Source organism: Dama dama, chromosome 20, assembly GCF_033118175.1.
Source record: "Dama dama isolate Ldn47 chromosome 20, ASM3311817v1, whole genome shotgun sequence".
NCBI lineage: Eukaryota > Metazoa > Chordata > Mammalia > Artiodactyla > Cervidae > Dama > Dama dama.
Genome location: NC_083700.1, coordinates 97,000,764 through 97,019,837, shown reverse-complemented (window position 1 = coordinate 97,019,837; position 19,074 = coordinate 97,000,764). Strand labels below are relative to the sequence as shown.

At 50.5% G+C, this 19,074-nt stretch overlaps 1 protein-coding gene across 4 annotated transcripts in view; it reads left to right on the top strand.

Moving 5' to 3' along the window:
- Positions 1–19,074, top strand: part of MAST2 (microtubule associated serine/threonine kinase 2) — a 203,055-nt gene that overhangs the window by 178,913 nt on the left and 5,068 nt on the right. For all 4 annotated transcript variants that reach the window (XM_061122025.1, XM_061122024.1, XM_061122023.1 and 1 more), the window contains 14 exons: positions 213–367; positions 2,299–2,374; positions 4,758–4,967; positions 9,169–9,270; positions 11,552–11,684; positions 12,480–12,541; positions 12,792–12,877; positions 13,309–13,517; positions 14,510–14,648; positions 16,540–16,672; positions 17,423–17,588; positions 18,153–18,254; positions 18,497–18,619; positions 18,791–18,900. In XM_061122025.1, coding sequence (XP_060978008.1) covers positions 213–367; positions 2,299–2,374; positions 4,758–4,967; positions 9,169–9,270; positions 11,552–11,684; positions 12,480–12,541; positions 12,792–12,877; positions 13,309–13,517; positions 14,510–14,648; positions 16,540–16,672; positions 17,423–17,588; positions 18,153–18,254; positions 18,497–18,619; positions 18,791–18,900 — 1,806 coding nt within the window. The remainder of the gene's footprint in view (positions 1–212; positions 368–2,298; positions 2,375–4,757; positions 4,968–9,168; positions 9,271–11,551; positions 11,685–12,479; positions 12,542–12,791; positions 12,878–13,308; positions 13,518–14,509; positions 14,649–16,539; positions 16,673–17,422; positions 17,589–18,152; positions 18,255–18,496; positions 18,620–18,790; positions 18,901–19,074) is intronic.

The following is a 19,074-nucleotide window of genomic DNA, read 5'->3' as shown; positions in this document are numbered from 1 at the left end:
CAGAAAGGATGAGAGTATCTCGTCTCCATCAGAACTGAGAGCCCTGAGGGGTAGAGATGGACAGGATGGTGCCCAGTGGAGGGGAAGCCTACTGCTGTGGGCTGACTTCAGGTTTACATTGACTGGGGGCCCCTCACCATTCTCAGTGACCTCCACTCCTGGACTACCTCAAACTTGTCTCTGAAGCTTTTTTTTTTAAATGTCCCCTCTAGTCATCATGCTCCTCTCAGGAGAAGCTGCACCAGTTGCCTTTCCAGCCTACGGCCGATGAGCTGCACTTCTTGACGAAGCATTTCAGCACAGAGAGTGTGCCCGATGAGGAGGGACGGCAGTCCCCTGCCCTGCGGCCCCGCTCCCGCAGCCTCAGGTGAGGGGTCCTTTGCCCGGTGCCCTAGAGCTCAGCTTGTCCTCAGAGCCTAGGAGTTGGCACACTTGCTCCATAAAGGGCAAGACAGTAAATAGTTCACACTTTGTAGGCCATTCCACCTCTGGCAGCTACTTACTCTGCTGTTGTGTGGACTCATCCACAGACATTATGTGAACTTTATTTATAAAAGCAGGCAGCTGGCCAGATTTGGTCTGCGGGCTGTAATTTGCCAACCCCTGGCCTAGCACATGGGCACAGCTCGAATGAGTCAAGTCCAGGGAGGCTCGAGCCCTTTGGCTTCAGGTACAGTTCAGCTTACCCCCCCACCCCCTGCCACTGAGAGGTGCCTAACGATGCTGTCGGGGGGTCCCTCTTCTTCCCTTTAAAAGTAGTTGGCAGTATAAATGTACTGTGGACTCTTTTCAGTTATGGGAGAGTAATGGTATCATCCCTTCTGATGGTTACCTGGCTAACAACCCAGAGGCCCAGAATATATAACTCAGCCAACTGAAAACATTGCTTCTGAGAATACTTGTGGCTGACTCGGGGAGAAGCCTATCACAAAAGAAGAACTAAATGGCCATCTCAGTAGGTCTTACCTCCCTGAATCACTGGGGATCATCAAACCAAGCAGTCCTCAACCCCTGATTTCTCTGTATATTCCATGGAATCAGTCAGCTGTTCTCTTTGGCATTAGGTGGTAAATCTGTGCCAAAATTCCAGGTTCAGAAAGAAGGTGGAAACTGCAATGAGCAGGGCTTTCAGAGATGGAGCTCAGCTTTCCAGGGCCCATGAGGAATACTAAATTGGCCGACATATTGAGGGTGGGGACCAAGGAGTAATGCCTCCCATTAAGAGTCCCCTCGAGTAATGTTGGCACTACAATTGTCAGGGAGTGAGCTGAGCCAGACCACAAAGACTGGTTCAAATTTAGGTTGATGACAGTAATGACTGGGACTGTAGTGCACAGGGTCAGACATTCAGACAAGGGAGCACGGAGCCCAGTGCTTGCTCCCGAGCAACGGGAACAACAGAGGAACGCCCGAATCTTGGTGCTCTTCACAGTCCACATTGAAACAGGGGCACCTGTTAGACCATCTGAGATTAAGAGGACTGTAGTATCTCTGGGAATCCCTGAGGATTACCCTTAAAATGCTTGGTAATGTGCATTAGTGCAGCAGGCGGACCAGGGCCACCGCAGGGAGGAAAGGCAGAATAGAGCAGCTCTGGTTCAACTGGGATCACATGTCAGGGGCATCAAACTGGGCAGGACCCAAGTAGCCATTCAGTTGTGTGGCTCAGACTTTGAAATCCTTTACAAGGATATAACCACACGTGGGCCAAAGCAGAAGATTTAGATGGCCCAGGTTTACAGTTCTCTACAGGCTGGTGGGACTGGCCTCATTCATCCCCTAGGTAGAGCTAGATCAGCCCCACTGGCTGCAGCTTTTTTGGAAAAGATACAGGTATACACTGTCTTCCTCTAGTTGTTTTGATGGTTGGTGGTTTGATTTGATTTGATTCCTGGAACATACTGGGGGTGGGCCCAACCCCACTGGCCAAAGCTAGGAGGACCCAGAGAGTCCTGTTCTGGGGGTGGGGATCCTAGGGAGTCGGGGAGCTCTAGAAGAGCCTAGAAGAAATACCTGTGGCTTCAAGAGTGGTCTCCTCCTGTCTAGGCCTTTTCAGAGGTCTTTGTGAAGGCCAGGCCTCTTACAGGAAGATAGTCTAGCTCCAAGTGACACCATTTTGAGCTGAAGAAAGTGTACTTGCAGCTCCAGGAATAAGGAGGCTCTGGAACTCAGCACTCCTGAAGGTGGGAGTGTATGGGTGCTGCAGACAGTGGGCGGGAATGGGCTCTGGGGATGGGCATCCTTCTCCTCAATGGTTCCCTGGCACTAACGTAACACAGTTGTTTGTTTCTTATTTAGTCCTGGACGGTCACCAGTTTCCTTTGACAGTGAAATAATAATGATGAATCATGTATACAAGGAAAGATTCCCCAAGGTAAGGATCCAGATTAAAGGAAATGGTAATATCTCTGAGAATGCAGCCTCCAGCCAGCCCCAGTGCAAAGACCAGAGGTGGGAGGTAGCACTCTGTCTCTGGAGGCAGCCAGAATAGGAGGACACAACATGGGGACTTCCAGACTGCCAGAGAAGAGGAGGGGCAGAGGACTTGGGAGTTTGGGGATTGTACTTGCAAGCCTCTGTTTCCCCACTCCCCACAGAAAAGGGGTGTCTAAAGGGAAATGTCAAAACTGTATACTACCATCTCTTAGTGGGGAAGGAAAGAGCAGAGATCTTGGTTCTAATCTGCCCGTGAGAATCCATGAGTTGGGGTCCCTCAGAAGGAGATTTGCCCTCTGAGAGCATCTTCATTTAAGACAGATTTCTATTTCCCCTGCCAGAAAATTGGCCAGAGGGAGCAGTAAGCTGGGAGACAGAGCTCAGAGTTGCTATTCACAATTGGACTTGTGTTTTCAAGTGGGGAAATGCTAAGAGGGGAGGCAGGTTACTGTCCCGAGATAGTTGAGAAGTGGTCTATGGCTGCAGTTTGACGGTGAGCCTCCTCATATGTGGAATGAGAATCTTGTTTCCCATTTGCTTTTCCTTTTGAAGACCACATGCCTGAACCCTGTGATGTGGCTGTCTAATGATAGGCCCTGCTCCTACAGAACAAACCAGCTCTGGAGAGAGCGAACCAGGGCCAGGTGGACCCCTCTTCATGACAACAGCAAGCGTGAGGTCTTCAGGCCTCTTTCTTCATCCTCTGTCCAGACCCCCGGCTCTGCCTGTTCATCTGTATTAGGGTTGGCAATGTGTGGTTTCCTGCTTCTCCAAGCATGTCCTTTGTCTAGGCTCGGGGAGTCTCCGGGCACACATGGCAGGCTGAGGGAAAGGTGTGCCATCCTTGTGCTTTCCTTCTTCACAGGGAAGCAGAGCAGTGAGGAAGAGCAGATTCTGGGAGCAGACGGACTGAGTTCAAGTCTGCTCCCACTGTGTATTAGTCTCGTGACCCTGGGCAGATGATTAACTTCTCTGAACTTCATTTGCCTCATCTGTAATTTGGGATAAGAAGAGAATCTATCTCATAGGGAGCTTGTGAAGATTAATGAACATTAAACTTTTCTAACTGTGCCCAGGACACAGTAAGCACTCAGAAGTGTTAGCTGTTATTTCTCTGCTGCTCTGTGGTCTGCACTTTCTAGCCTTTGAGTGGGCACTGGAGAACGAGAGCAAAGCAGAGGGGTAGAGTGATGGTGTGGAAATCATTCTGTTGTGCTTGGTTCTTTATAAGAAAAAAATTGGGGGTATGTATAGTGTTTGGAAATGCATCCCGTTTCCTCCTCCTCCTTATGTATTAGGTGTTGAGTTGTTATTCTAGCACTGCATGTTTGTATGTCCCCAAGTCATTCATGTAGGATAAACTGATGGTAGAGAAAATATGTTGATTCCTTCCACTCCCTCCCACCTCCTCTCCCCTCCCACCACCATATATATATGTGTCTATATGCATAAACAAAAAATGTGTGTATACATTCACACACATATACAAATACTCACCTAAACACACTGAAAATCAGAAATTGCCACCTGGTGGGCAAAGAAAAGAAAGCCAAGCCCCAGATAGGCCAGAACTTGTTAGCTCACATATGTTCGTTCTTTCGACATTTGTGAGCAGTTAGGTCCCCAACAGGCTTCTGAGCCAAACCCCATGCTGCTCTGCTGGGAATCCAGGTCCGTGAGCAGGCAGGTTCACAACTTCAGTAAATACTCTCTGAACATCTGCTTAGCTCACTTGGGTCCTAAGGTGAAGTAAGAGCATCCTGAGATAATCAGACTCCCTCTGGCTTGAAGAAGTTCCCAGTTTGGAGACAGATTTAGAAACCAGCAGTGTCCACACACCAAGTTTGTATAGTTGGGGGTTGAGTGGAAGCACAGAGGAGAAGAAGCCCTACTTTGCCTGGAGGAATCAGAGACTTCCAAGAGGAGATGACGCTTGAACTGAGATTAGAATGAGTAGTAGGAGTTTGCCAGGGAGGCTTGGCAGGTGAAAAAGCCACACACAAGCAACAGCATCAATGGACAGAGGCATGAGACGGCATAATGAAGGAGGGAAACAACAGAATCCTAGTGTCCTTAGAGTAAGAGAGCATGCCCTTTAAGGAGTGGAGAGGCGGACAAGGCCAGATGGGAGAGGGCCTCAACTGAATGTTTTGACTTGACTTGAAGGCGGCCTTTCATGTGTCTAGTCGTCAGGTTCCCCAAGTGCAACATCAGGAAAGCAGGATCACAGAGCCTGTCCTCGGGCTATGACCAGGCCCTTGAGGCTTAGCTCCAGGCGACCTGGTAGGAGGAGAGAGTCACTTGTCCTCTTTGATTTGCAGGCCACTGCACAAATGGAAGAGCGTCTAGCCGAATTCATCTCCTCCAACACTCCAGACAATGTGTTGCCCTTGGCTGATGGAACCTTGAGCTTTATTCATCATCAGGTGATAGAAATGGCCCGAGACTGCCTGGACAAATCTCGGAGTGGCCTCATTACCTCACACTACTTCTACGAACTTCAAGAGAATTTAGAGAAACTTCTGCAAGATGTGAGTGTCCTTGTGCCAGAGCTCTGGTGAATGCTCCCTGTGGCAGTGGTTACTAGTCCTGAGCTAAGATTAAAGTGGTCATGGTGTTCCCAGCCTGCATGTCACCTCTTGCTGGTGTGTGGGGCCCACCTCACATGTCCTGCGCTGCTGGACTTTTGTTCCTCCTCAGTCCTCTGCATTTCTGAGAGAAGCCTGTTTAGTATCAGAACTCAGTGCTATGAGTGTTTTCCTTTTCTAATTCCAGTTACCCTGCCCGAGGTTCCAACACTGGTAGTGTTCATAAATATCTCCCTAGGAGACTTGTAACCCAAAGCCAGAAAGAGGCCCCAGTGGCTGTCGTGGGCTCTTGTTTTGTAGACACACTGGTGTAAGCAGAGCCTTGAGAACGCTTCTTCTCAGCCGAGATAAAGCAGTCCTGAGGACTGTTTATCTGTTCCCTGATACTCCCTGTGCATAGTGAGAAGTTGTCTAGTGGGGACAGATGGTTTAGAGACCTGGTGCTCCCGAGTGTGAGAAGTCTCTGGGTGAAGTAATCCAACGAACACTGAGTCTTCGCTGCTTCATGCTCCGCTGTTGGCTTCCTCTCCACCTCTCCACTTGGATGATGGGTGCTTCTCCGCAGACCACAGCTGTTCATATCACACCATTAGCACAATTTAGGGGAGAGGAGATGTGCTGTCTCCCTGGGGCTGGGCTCTTCAGGTCACTAGAGTGTTTCCCAGTCTAGACCCAGTTACCTCCAGACCCATGCCTTCTCACCAACTGAGCTGAGAGCTGAGGCTGATAATCAAATGGACTCCAGTGTGTTAGTCCAGAAGTTAGGAGCAGGAAGGTTTTTGTTTTTTTAATTTAGGAAAAAGTTCAGTCTAGAGAAAGGATCATGATCATTGCTGTCAGATACTGGAAGACTTCTCATATGTAATAGATGCATAGCTTTTCTTTCCCCTACCCTAAAAGGTAGACAAGCCCAGTGGACAAGAGTTACTGTGAGAAAGGTTTTGATTTTAATAGAAGAAGTTCTTTCTTCTATTAAAGTGTCTTTCTGATTTTAAAAGTAATACTTGCATTCAATCATTGCAGAAATAGAGTTTAAAAAAGCTAAAGTCCCATGAAACATCACTGGCAGCTGTTTGTTTCTGTTCAAGAATAACTTTCTAACAGTTCTGTAACAATAGATAGGAATCGGGGACTGAGATATCAGGTAAATCAACCAGACTTCCAAGGTTGCTTGTACATCTAAGATTGATCTTCTGAAATGCTAAAGTCAGAGCCCTGCCCAGAACCTACAGGCATTTTGCAGACTCATTGCCCCTGGAAGTAGGAAGAATACTAGACAGGGAGCCAGTGCAGTCATATGTTCTGTCATTTGCTAGGCCCTAGGAATGCAGAAAAGAAGTTCAATGCAAGTCTGACTCAAGGAATTTGCCTTTGACTTGGGTATACAGACCCATCAATAAAAATTACAGTAAAAATAACAGCTATTATTTATTGAAGTGTCCTGTGTGCCAGACACCACACTGAGTGCTCTATGAATTACCTCACTTTTGTTTATTGTAGCAAGTGTGATCGATGAGCACCAGCTAGAGATGAGTTCTGAGCACAGAGGAGGATATGCTGACTCTGTGTGGAGAATTCAGGAAAAGTTGGATCTTGATGAGGAGGTAGGAGTTCACTGGACTTAGGAAGGAGTACAAACAACCTCTCAGAGGTGTGGAGGAACTTGGTACATTCTGGACATTACAGGTAAAGTAGTTTGACATGACTAGAATGAAAGATGCCTGCAGGGAAACCTTGGTAGATGAATACGCTAGTTACTGCACTAATTTAACTTCACAACAGCACTGTATGGAAGGTGCTATTATTATTCTCTAAATAAACAGATGAGAAAACCAAAACTTAAAGGGGCCAAGCTAGCCCAAGGTAACTTGTTTCTTACATAACAGAGTTGGAACCCAAACCCAGGTTATTCATTCCAGAGCCTAAGATCTTACACTTTGAAACAGTTAGTCACTAGCAAGCATTGACATCTGCTATATAAGAAGCACCTATGCTAGGCCTAGCATGTGAGGGAAAAAGAAAGACACAGGCTGCCTATTCACAAGGCTCAGCAGCATAGCTGTGGAGACAGTTAATTATAAGACAACATGCTAGTACCATGTGCTATGAGCAAACAGCTAGGAGAACATAGAAAAGGGAGCTGTTACTTCTTGTTCTTCGTGTGTGTGTGTGTGTGTGATGGATCAGGGGTCTTAGATGAGCCTTCACACAGTTGATATTTGGGCTGCGCCTTAGAAGAGTGAACACAGTTTCATCAAGTGCCCAGCCTCTCTTCTCATTTAATAGCCAGTTTTTTTTTTTAATGGTCTTCATTTGCCGTATTTCTTTTCTTGCAACCTAGTCACCATTCAGTGTCCTGCCTTCCACTTTCCCTTCCCATATTCCACTAAAACTGTTTCAGGCAAAAGTCCTGAAAGAACTAACTGGCCAGTTGCCAAATCCTGTGACCTCTCTCAGTTCTCATCTTTGTTTGCCTCTCTGCAGGAGTTTGCCCAGTGAAGAAACCTCTCCTTGATCTCCCCTCCCCCTGGTTGTCGTGACACTCTTCTCTCTCGTCTTGCTGCTCCTTCACAAGTTCTCTTAAATGCTGGTGTTCCAAGGGACACCCTCCTGAGCATCCATGCTCCCATTCTCCTTCTTCACTCTGATCAGTCCTGTCAGCTCCCATGTCTTCAGTTGTCATCCATTCACTAAGGGTCCCTGCCCGCCTCCATTCTCTTGAGCTGCAGATCCTTCACTTTCCTTCCCACATCAGCTGGTATTCTTTATTGCAAGTAGTAGAGCCACCTCAGAACAGTTTTTTATATAAAGACTGAAAGGGCAGGTCTTAGAGAATTGAAGACAGCAATGCAACCAGGCTTTCAGAAGGGACCAGAGCTAGAAATGAGAACCTGTGGAAAGCCAGGAAGTGTTCATCTTCCTCCGGTCCACTCTGTTCTCTCTTTGGTAGGTATGCTCATCCTTTTCCCCAAGAACAGATTATACAGTTCTGTCACCCTGATATTAACTGTTGTCATTCCATCCATCTTTCAGCACCTTCATCCCCTCTGGTCAGCTGTTGGGAGTGGGAGGGAAAGTGCAGCCACACAACACGGACTCTAGAAGTCAGAGCAGTTTCCAGAAAAAAGTTCTCCTGGGCTGAGCAGATACCTCAGAAAGTAGCTAGTGTAGTACTTCAGACTCTCCAGGTCCAAAACAGAACTCTTTTCCACCTACCTGCTTTGTCTTTAAAGCTAAAGGGAATATGTTCTCTAGCTATCCCTGGGGCTTCCCTTGTAGCTCAGTTGGTAAAGAATCTGCCTACAATGCAGGAGACCTGGGTTCTATCCCTGGGTCAGGAAGATCCCCTGGAGAAGGAAATGGCAATCCACTCTGGTATTCCTGCCTGGAGAATCCCATGGACAGAGGAACCTGGTAGGCTACAGTCTGTGGGATTGCAAGAGTCACGACTTAGCAACTAAACTACTACTAACTACTACTACCTATCCTTACCTAAACTGCATATCTCTTTATATTATCTATTTCATTTAGGGGTTCACTGAAATTTCCTTAAAATTGGAGCTGCAGTTACCATCTATTCCTGCCTCTCGCACCCCTCAGGGGTGCTCTTAGATGGCTCGGTCTGTCCATTTCCCTCCATTCTTACTTCCTTGATTTATGCCTTTTTCATCTGCACTATTGCCACAGCCTGCTGGTGGGTTTTCTTCCTTTTAGACTTGCCCTCTTTCATGCACCATCCCCACTATAGCCAGAGAGGTCTCTCTGAAGACCCTGCTGTTCGCATCACTCTCCTGCTTTGAGGTCTTTCTGTTCCTTACAGTCTGTCTGTGGTGGAACGTGAGCATCAGTGAAGGCTCCATTGAGAGCTGCCTCTTGAGCTGGGGTCTGGTGGGTAAGTAAAGCCTGCTGGATGGAGAAGCAGGTAAAGTGGTGTGTCCGTGTGACATTCCTGTGTCATGTAGTGTTCACCAGCTCACATGGCTCCTGCTTATGGCCCACTGACACCCTCTAAGGTCTCTGCTTTGCAGAGCTCTCTGTACTACAAAGCACTTCTCCCCAGAGTCGGCTCTGTTCAGGCCAGTCCTGCTTCGTTCCGCCACGCTGGGCTGGCAGATCGCTCAAGCTACCTTTGTCTTCTCTACAGGCTCATGAGCGCTCAGAGAGTTCAGAAGTGGCTTTTGTGATGCAGCTGGTGAAAAAGCTGATGATTGTCATTGCCCGCCCAGCTCGTCTCCTGGAATGCCTGGTGAGTGGGCTCTGGGAAGGTTGGTGGAGGGTGGTGGCTGGAGGGGAGGGAATAGGGACTGCAGAGGAAGTATTCTGCTAACAGCAGAACTGTGGGGGCACCCACTGCCATTTCTGCTGCTGAAGTCCTTATTTAAATATGCCGTACAAGCACTGGGGGACCAAATGAGTCCCTGAGGAAACGTGGACACCCCTGAGGAGAGTGGTGGGGAGAGGTTTCATCTGCCCACCCCACACTGAGCAGGCCCAAGTTAGTGGGGCCCCAGGGCTGAGAAGCACAGGCCAGTTTTGTTTGCACAAGTTGAGTCCACCCTTCATTTGATCATTCAGTGACACTTTACTGAATGCCTTCTTCATTCTAGACGCTGGAGATACAGGTATAAATAGAGCGGAGTCCTGATCCCATAATGCCTCCTCTGCAGCAGGGTTAGAATTCATCTTGAATGACTTAGGTATGAGGCCTGAAGATGTGCAAATAATAGTTATGATATTGGCAGAAGTGTTGTAAAGGGGGAAAATCCAAGGTACAGTGGGAACATGGGGAAGGACGTGCTCTGGTCCTTCTCAGGACGGACAGGAATGAATGTTCAGTGAAGGCCCCCTGGGGAACGTGAAGCTTAGTCAGCGATTTTGAAGGATAACTGTGAGTTTGCCAGGGGAGAGCCATCAGAAAGGGCATTTGATGGAGTATGGGTGTGTCTGAAGAGCTGGTGAAGGACAGACTTGGGAGGTGGATCATGACAGGACCATGAAGGGTGCGGGTTCTTGGCTCAGGAGTTTATGCTTATCCGTAAGGCCACTGGGAGCCATCAGGAAGTTTAGGTAAGAATGTGACGTGGTTAGATTTACTTTTTAAAACTAACTTTGTAAAGGTATAATTTACATACAGTAAAATATTTGGTTTGGTTATACCATTTGGTTATACAGTTCAGTGAGTTTTAACAGATCTACATCTGTCTAGTCACTGCCACAGTTGAGATGGAAGATATTTCTCTCACCTCAGAAAATTCCCTTGTGCCCCTTTGCAGTCAGCCCCTTTTCCCCGCCCCCACCTTGCCTCCCACTCCAGACAGCCACCTATCTGCTCTTTCACTATGGTTAAGTTTGCCTTTTATACAGTTTAATATAAATTAAATCATATAGTAAGTTCTGACTTCTTGAACTCAGCATAATTTTGTAGAGATTCATACATGTTATTGCATGTAGCAGTAATTGGTTACTTTTTATTTCTGAGTAATACTCCATGAGATTTACTCCTGAGAAAGATAACTATGGCTACAACATGGATAGTGAATTGGGGGCGAAGGCAGAATGAGCCAGGGACAGAGGGGCAGAGGCCCTTAACTCAGTTCATGTGAGAGAGGAGCGCCATGAACTCAGACGGTGGTAGAGAACAGATGAGGAGAGTTAGGTAGAGGGGGTTTATGAAGTAACATTCTGACTAGACAGGGACGGAGGAGGAAGGTAATAGAAAGTAAAGTCTAAGCAATAGGTGGTGGTGGTATTTTCTAAACCCCTGAGACCAGAGGTAAAGAAAAGCAGTGGAGGCTGGGATTGTGGTGACCAGAGGGCTGCTCCCGCAACAACATGAAGTCTGTGATTAAACAGGGGCTGGCAGTTAAGTCTGGGCTTGTGCAGTGGTTTTCTCTTTCTCCCTACCTCTGTGGCCATGGTCAAATCCATGCATCTCTGTGAGACTTGACATCCTCCCCAAGATCATAGAGGTATCATCAGGGCATAGCGCCATGTGACACTTAGTAGGCACTCAGTCAGTGAGGCCCTCGTTACTCTGTGCTCTGGGCAGACAAGGACTTCTGTGCTATGTCCATATGGCTCTCTAGACCCCAGGACACAGGGGTTGCTCAGTAGATGCCTGACAGCATGGGTGTGTACCAGCAGGGCTGTGAAGTGTGATTGAAGGTGGGCCGGGACTGCCCCTCTGCACTAGGTGTGGGAACACACCGGAAAGTGCTGTGTCTGGCTGGCACAAGGCTTTGGACCAGGCAGATAGGCAGAGCTCTCTAGAAACCCAAAGCTCTGAGTCTTCTTGCTGTAGACGACAGCAGATATTTAGGATGTCCGATTTGGAGATGAACTTTAAGACAGCTTTGTCCCCGCTGGTCCCTGACACATGATGTTTCTGGGGATTCTGGGGTAGGGGTGTCCATCACAAAGAGGAAGTCTTCCTATTCCTCCTGCTCTGGGTAAATGTCTTAAAACTATAAAGGCCAGCAGCCTTCGCTTGTAGCTCTCACCACTGACTACCTCTCTCCCCGGTACAGGAGTTTGACCCTGAAGAGTTCTACCACCTGTTAGAAGCAGCTGAGGGCCACGCCAAAGAGGGACAAGGGATTAAATGTGACATTCCCCGCTACATCGTTAGCCAACTGGGCCTCACACGGGATCCCCTAGAGGGTGAGCATGCAGCCTCGTGGCTGCAAAGAGGCCCCATAGCCTACAAGCTCTAACAGCAGGGAAGCCACTGGGGGAAGAGGGATAGTTGAACAGGGACACAACACAGCCTCAGAGGCCCGAGGGCTGTAGGTAGACCCTGTGTTCTGTGTCATAAAAAAGCCACTCCTTCAAGATCCTCCACATCTGCCTTCTGACACCCAAGTGGGGTTGTCTTGGGTGCATCTGGGTTGGATTTAGATCCTAAAGGTCAAAAGAGGTCAACACAAGGACCACAATCACATTTTCAAAAACGGTCACCTAGTCTGCATGCTTGCCTCTCCTGCTGCCACCTTACAGGTCCCCCTGTGTCTTTGGGGTGGTCCTGACTCGGGCTTCACACTGAATCCCTCATGAAGATGGGCATCTGAGTCCCTTGTCTCTAGTCGCCCGGCCCCTGCCTTTCCTACTTCCCGGCCTCATCCAGCAGAGCAGAGTCTTGGCCAGCAGGACAGGGGCCGGCTACCAGCTTCAGGCCTGTTTTCAGCCATTGTCCCAAGTTTGAGGGAAGCTTTGTAGAATTTTCCAGGCCTTTTGAATGGCACTGGACTTAGAGAAATACGAGTGGCAATGTTATTTGGCAAACAAGTCCAAAAGCTGTGACTCCGCTAAAGCCAGAGCCGCAAGACCGCCTCCCAGACTGGTGCAGGAAGCATTTATGCCTCCCCTCCATGCGTCTGTCCTGTGACGTGAGCGGACGGCTGAGAGGTCTGATGTTGCCGCACACACTTTTGTCTTGTGTCCTTGCTTTGTTTCTAGAAATGGCCCAGTTGAGCAGCTATGACAGTCCTGACACTCCGGAGACAGATGATTCAGTCGAGGTAAAGACTCTGAGCTCTTGCCTCAACCCTGGAGCCTGGGGCCTGTGAAGTACAGGCTGTGGATTCTCTCAGAGACTGTGCGCAGGAGGGCCAGGGAGAGGGTGGTTGCTGCACTGGGAGGCTGTTCAGCTCTGGGGAGAGCAGGGAGGCTCTGGCAGGGCTGAGCTGGGCAGACACTGGAGCACAGCCTCCTCGGGTGTGTGCCCTCTGACGAGCATGCCTGCCCCCTGCCTTTTCCCTTGTCTTCCAGGGCCGTGGGGCATCTCTGACATCGAAAAAGACACCCTCAGAGGAGGACTTTGAAACAATTAAGCTCATCAGCAATGGCGCCTATGGGTAAAGGCAGGGGTCAGGGTGTGGCCGGGACTGGAACTCAGTTGGCCCGTGGGCTCTTCCTTCTGGAAGTGAGTGGTACCTGGTCCTCTGGGCAGCAGAAGGGATATGGCCCTTCTCCCTCCCTGAAGCCTCCTGGAGAGGCGAGAGTGCAGTTCCCTCTGACATCTGAGCATGGTGCCTTTCCTGGGCAAGAGCCCCTTTTCCCTTGGGGGCACTCATCCTCTCGTGAGCTCTGAGGAGTGGGTGAGTTGTGTCCTCAGCAACTTGACGAGCTCCCGGGGCAAGCCCTTGGGTCCTTCTCACTGTTGAGCACTGCCTGCCCCTCTGTTCCATACACTGATTAGGTGTGAGAGAAGTCAGTTTGACCCCCAGGCTGGCAGTGGGGAGGGCATGGCCAAGGGCCGTGGGGAGCAGACGGGCTTTGCTTCCAGGGCCGTGTTCCTGGTGCGGCACAAGTCCACCCGGCAGCGCTTTGCCATGAAGAAGATCAACAAGCAGAACCTGATCCTGCGGAACCAGATCCAGCAGGCCTTCGTGGAGCGGGACATACTGACTTTTGCCGAGAACCCCTTTGTGGTCAGCATGTTCTGCTCCTTTGAAACCAAGCGCCACCTGTGCATGGTGATGGAGTATGTGGAAGGTACTGGGGGACAGGTGGCCTGCCTCGGGGGCCAAGGCACAGTCAGAGACAGCCCTGATCAGGGACCAGCAGCTTTGTGTGGGCGTGATGTTTCAGGGCCCAGCTTCCCCACCTGTTCTTGGCCCTGGTTTCTGCTTTAGGATCGTAGAGACCATTTGGCCATGGCAGGCACCAGGTGCCGTGCCTCTCCCAGGGAGAGGCTTCTGGAGCAGTAGCTGCCATGAGGCTGCCCACGTCAGGCACAGAGAGAGACACTCTGGGACGGGATGTATCTGCCCCTCAGCTGTAAAACCTGTGCCCAAAGCCTGCACAGCCCACAGCCTGCTGGCGCCACACAGGACCGAGGAGGCAGCAGAGCCACCCATGCCCAGGGTCAGTCGCTGGGAGGATTGCATCTGGGCCCTTGGGAGAAAGGCAGGCTGCTACCCCAACAGATGGGCTTTAGAGGGGCACCCCTTAAAGAGCACGCAGCATGCTCGGGACGGCACAGAAGAGCAGGGTGGAGCACAGCTTCTCCGGTGGCCTTCCCTCTCCCTTCGTCAGGGCTGTGTACAGCTTCCAAAGATATTTTGCCTAAGTCTTGACGTTGAAGCTGAACAACACTCCCCTTTTAATTCCTTGGGTATGTGCTGGGAGTTTACAATGTTACTGTACTCAAAACTAAAGGACAGCCAACAGGAAGGAAATAACACATGCTGAAATCTCAGCCAGACGTGTTTACAATAAACAGGATTCCCACCCAAAAATAACTTAGTCCTGTCCCAACAAGTCAACTTACAGGCATAGAGGCCTGGGTTCCTTCCTTCTTTGGCCTTGACAGTCCCCGCCTGATTCCTCTTACTGCTGCTCCTGTCCACAGTCTGTCTCAGGGGTGCTAGAGTCACCGTCTCTGGCACCAGGGAGTTTGGTGATGCCATCTGCCCTGGGGCCTCTGAGACCATCTGGAGCAGGGCACTGGCCCCCTCCCTCATGGTGGCCCGGGCTTGTTGCAGGAGGAGACTGCGCCACGCTGCTGAAGAACATCGGGGCTCTGCCTGTGGACATGGTGCGCCTGTACTTTGCAGAAACTGTGCTAGCCCTGGAGTACTTACACAATTATGGCATCGTGCACCGTGACCTCAAGCCTGACAAGTATGCCCACTCTCCGAGTCCCTTGTCTAGGGTCTCAAGATAAATGAAGGCAGACACAGCATGTTTGAATCTATACCAAATGGCTGCTCATGTGGGTGTGCACCTGGGCTTGGTACTCTAACCCCTGACTATCCTCAGATGCAAAGAACATTGACAGCAAGGTCCAGCAGGGGCACTGTAAGGCTTTGGTGACATCAAATAATCAGTGAGGAGCTCTACCCAAGAACCCAAGCAGGAGCAAAAGAATCCACGCATCTAGTAGATGGCAGAGCAAGTGGCCTGACATTTACTGACATGTGCTCCGTGCCGAGCACTGTATTCTCGTCCCTGCTCTATAGAGCTTAAGTCAGTGTGGGTGACTCTCTGATGCTGAGGAGCAGGATATGCAAAGGCACAGACAGGTGTGAGGAACTACAAATAGTACAGTGTGGCTGAAGCTGAGATTGTTAGAGTAGTGACTGAGGGGCAGGGTTGGACCATCAACGGACCTTTTATTTAGTTTGGGTTGAGTTTTAAAGGGTCCTAGAGAATCTGTGACCCAGGGCTTCCCTGGTGGCTCAGACAGCAAAGAATCCACCTGTGTTGCAGGAGGTCTGGGTTCGATCCCTGGGTTGGGAAGATCCCCTGAAGGAGGGCATGGCAACCCATTCCAATATTCTTGCCTGGAAAATCCCCGTGGACAGAGAGGAGCCTGGCGGGCTACAGTCCATGAGGTTGCAAAGAGTCAGACACAACTGAGCGACTAAGTGCAGAATACACACAGAGTCTCTGAAGGGTCTGTTAACCACAGGGTGACACACTCAGACTTTGATTTAGGTTCAGGAAGACCACTGCCCGTGGAAAGAGGAGGTAAGACCACAGCGGTAGAGTAGGCCCCAAACAGCATTGCCTGCCCTGGAGCAGAGTCAGGCGGAAGAAGAGAGGGATGGGGACGTAGGAAAGAAATGGTAAGCCTGGGGTGAGAGAGCAGGCTGGGACATCTTCCACGTTTCTGTCTTGAGGCCGGAGTGATAAACCTCTGTCATGGAAAGCGGCTTTGACATTAGACAGACTGCATTCATAGAGCTCGTTAACCCTGTGAGCTCAGGTTGGTGAATTAAACCTCTTTGAGCTTTGTGTTCCTCCTCTTGGGGATGATAATACCTGCTTTGGTTGTGTTATTCCTCTGTAAGACCTTTCATGAGCCAGAATATTTTTATAAACAATCCCTAAAGCACTTACCAAAGAGCTCAGTAGGTAAGAGAAACACTGCTTTTCACTGAGAAGAGGACCCATTTGGAGGCATGAGCCTGTTTGGACAGGTTGAGTTCATGGTGCCTGTAGGGCTTCTGGCAGTGAGTAGGTGTGGAGCTCATTAAAGAAGTCAGGGCCGGAGATACTAGGGAGTACAGGGGTAGCAGGGCTGAAGCCTTTGGCACAAAATGAAATGGCTCAGGCAGAGTGTGTGAAGGGGAAAAGGCAGTTCCCTGTGAGATCTTAGAGCCCTCCCAAGTCCAGCTGTAGATGTGGGATGAGATCATTGTGCCCCTTTCCCCCTCTCCCTGATTTGGGGTCTTGTGAGCCCCCCAGGTCAGGAGAGGGGACCGGACATGGCTGGAGCCTTAAGGACAGGGCTGACCACTTGGAGAGAAAGCTTGTTCCTCAGCCGGCTGATACTTTCCCTCAGTGCAGAGTGCAGTCAAGGGCAGTAAACAAAGGTGACTTGGGGGGCTGGTGGGCAAAAGGCAGGTTAGTTGCTCATGCAGAGTGCAGTTCTTACACAGCCAGAGCTGTTTATTCTCTCACAGCTGCCTGTCCCCCTGCCTGAGTGGGGAAAGGGGGAGTATACTAAAGTCAGCACTCTTGGAAGACCAGGAAATAAATCCAGACATTTGTTTCTCTGGTTTCCCAGCCTGCTGATTACATCCATGGGTCACATCAAGCTCACAGATTTTGGCCTTTCCAAAATCGGCCTCATGAGTCTGACCACAAACTTGTACGAAGGCCACATTGAAAAGGATGCACGGGAGTTCCTGGACAAGCAGGTAAGAAGGACAGTTGAGACTTTGGGGGTTGAATTCCAGGCCGCAGAGTAAGGGCTGGGGGCCACATGCTTCCCCTGCAGCTCAGTGTTAAGACTGAGAGCGAGCGCCTATCTTTTCCTCTTTGTGGTTCCAGGGAGGTGCTGGGGGAGGGAGCACCTTTGGAAATAGGGTGGCCTATGAGAATCAAATGGATAGGAAATCCAAAATCATCTTCCTCCTGGGGCTTCAGAGAAGACCGGTCACAGGACCGTTGACACTCTCAGAGCTGACACAAGGTCGGTCCTGAGCCTCCTGGCCTCAGTGAAGGGCAGAGCTCCCCCGGCGCCTATGTCCTGGGAACACAGCTCCAAGTCTCCACTGGGCTGCATCCGGAGAGTAGCCTCTGGGCGTTTCCTGATTTGACATTTCGGGTTGTGACTGTTCATAAGTAGTAGTAGTCAAGTGGCCATAGGATCTGTTCTTTGAGAGGCTGGAGGGCAGAGGCCAGTTGTGGGCACCACATGTCAAGAGGGATAGAACTAGACGTTTCAGTTAGTTAGGAAATACGTAGACTCGCCCCACCGATAGTGCCAGCTCTGGTAGCCTGGGGCTCCTGTCACTCCTGCTCATTAACCAGAGTGCACTAAGTCTTCATTCAGAGACTTTCTGCTCCAGAAGCGGAAGCACCCCCACCCATCCAGCCACCCATCCTGTCACCCATGCCACGTGACTGTCTCAGGATGCTGAGCCCCCCAACTTCTCTGTGCCCAGGTATGTGGGACCCCAGAGTACATTGCGCCTGAGGTGATCCTGCGGCAGGGCTATGGGAAGCCAGTGGACTGGTGGGCTATGGGCATCATCCTGTACGAGTTCCTGGTGGGCTGCGTCCCTTTCTTTGGAGACACTCCGGAGGAGCTCTTTGGGCAAGTGATCAGTGGTAGGTACCATCTCTCCAGCCCACTGCGGGGAGAGAATCCAGATCCACAAATATGATTTACACAAGCGTCTGTGAGGCTTATGAGTTCTTGCTCTGAATTCTTTTGTGTGTGTTTGGTGTGCTTGCTTCAGATGTGCACATGCACACCCTTTGTGTCACCTAGCACTTGTTCTGATTGTTTGTGATTCCGCGTATGTGCATGGGTGTACCTGTGCCATGAGTGTGAGTTCTCTCTGTGTGTGTGAGTGTACATGTGTCAGGAGTATAAAGGCAGGGTGAGCTGGAGATCAGAAGAGGGGACGCCACTGCTTTTCAGTGGCCGCTCTGGATCAAAGAGCCAGCCGTGGTCAAGGATGTGGGAGATTCCCCCAGAGAGAGAGGAACTTGTTCAACTTAAAGGAAATGGGTCCCAGGCAAGGCTTTCAGGGCTCTGGGCTGGGCCCTTTATACCTCCCCATGGCATATCCTATCCTAGGACCCTCTTCTCCAGCTCCCCACTCTGCCCACGACTTCTAAGACCTTCTCTAACCTACTCCTTCCCTTGTCACCCCGATAACTCTTCAGATGAGATTGTGTGGCCTGAGGGGGACGATGCACTGCCGCCGGACGCCCAAGATCTCACCTCCAAACTGCTCCACCAGAACCCACTGGAGAGACTGGGCACAGGTGGGACAGGCCCCAGTAAGCTGTCTCAGCACTTGCAAGAGGGAGGGGCGGGGCTGTCCATGTAACTGGGAGGTTCAGGCTTCAGGTGTGGGCAGCGCCCCTGGTTCCTGACTGCCATGCTCCCTGTGGGCAGAAGAAGATGCTGCTGGAGGTGAGGCCTCCAGGCCCAGCTTCTCGGGAACTAGGTTCTCACTGGATGTGCTGACCTGGACTCCACCCGCCCAAACCATCCCTGTCCACAGGCAGTGCCTATGAGGTGAAGCAGCACCCATTCTTCACTGGTCTGGACTGGACAGGACTTCTTCGCCAGAAGGCTGAATTTATCCCTCAGCTGGAGTCAGAGGACGATACCAGCTACTTTGACAGTAAGGCCACTGGTGGGACAGGGAGGAGTAGGAATCCTACCTGTGCCCAGAGACACTTGTGTGCCCTGAGCTTGGTATTGGGAGTCACTTCTCCAGGCCTTCCTGAGGTCTGATGGGGTTGAAAGAGGCCAACACCAGGGCCTCTGAAAGGCACTGTTGTGTGTGTCCCAGCCCGCTCAGAGCGTTACCACCACGTGGACTCGGAGGACGAGGAGGAAGTGAGTGAGGATGGCTGCCTTGAGATTCGCCAGTTCTCGTCCTGTTCTCCAAGGTTCAGCAAGGTGCGACCAGTGCAGCCCCAGCTGGAGAATTGGGAGGAGCAGAGCTGTTGAGGGGTGTGCTGGGGCACACCTAAGGGGGCGCGGCTGGCGCTGTCTCCAGGAAAAGAGGGGAGAGGGCCGCACCTGTGCGGGGTGGATGCTTCCAGGTCTACTCAGGGCCCTGAGGTATGAGAT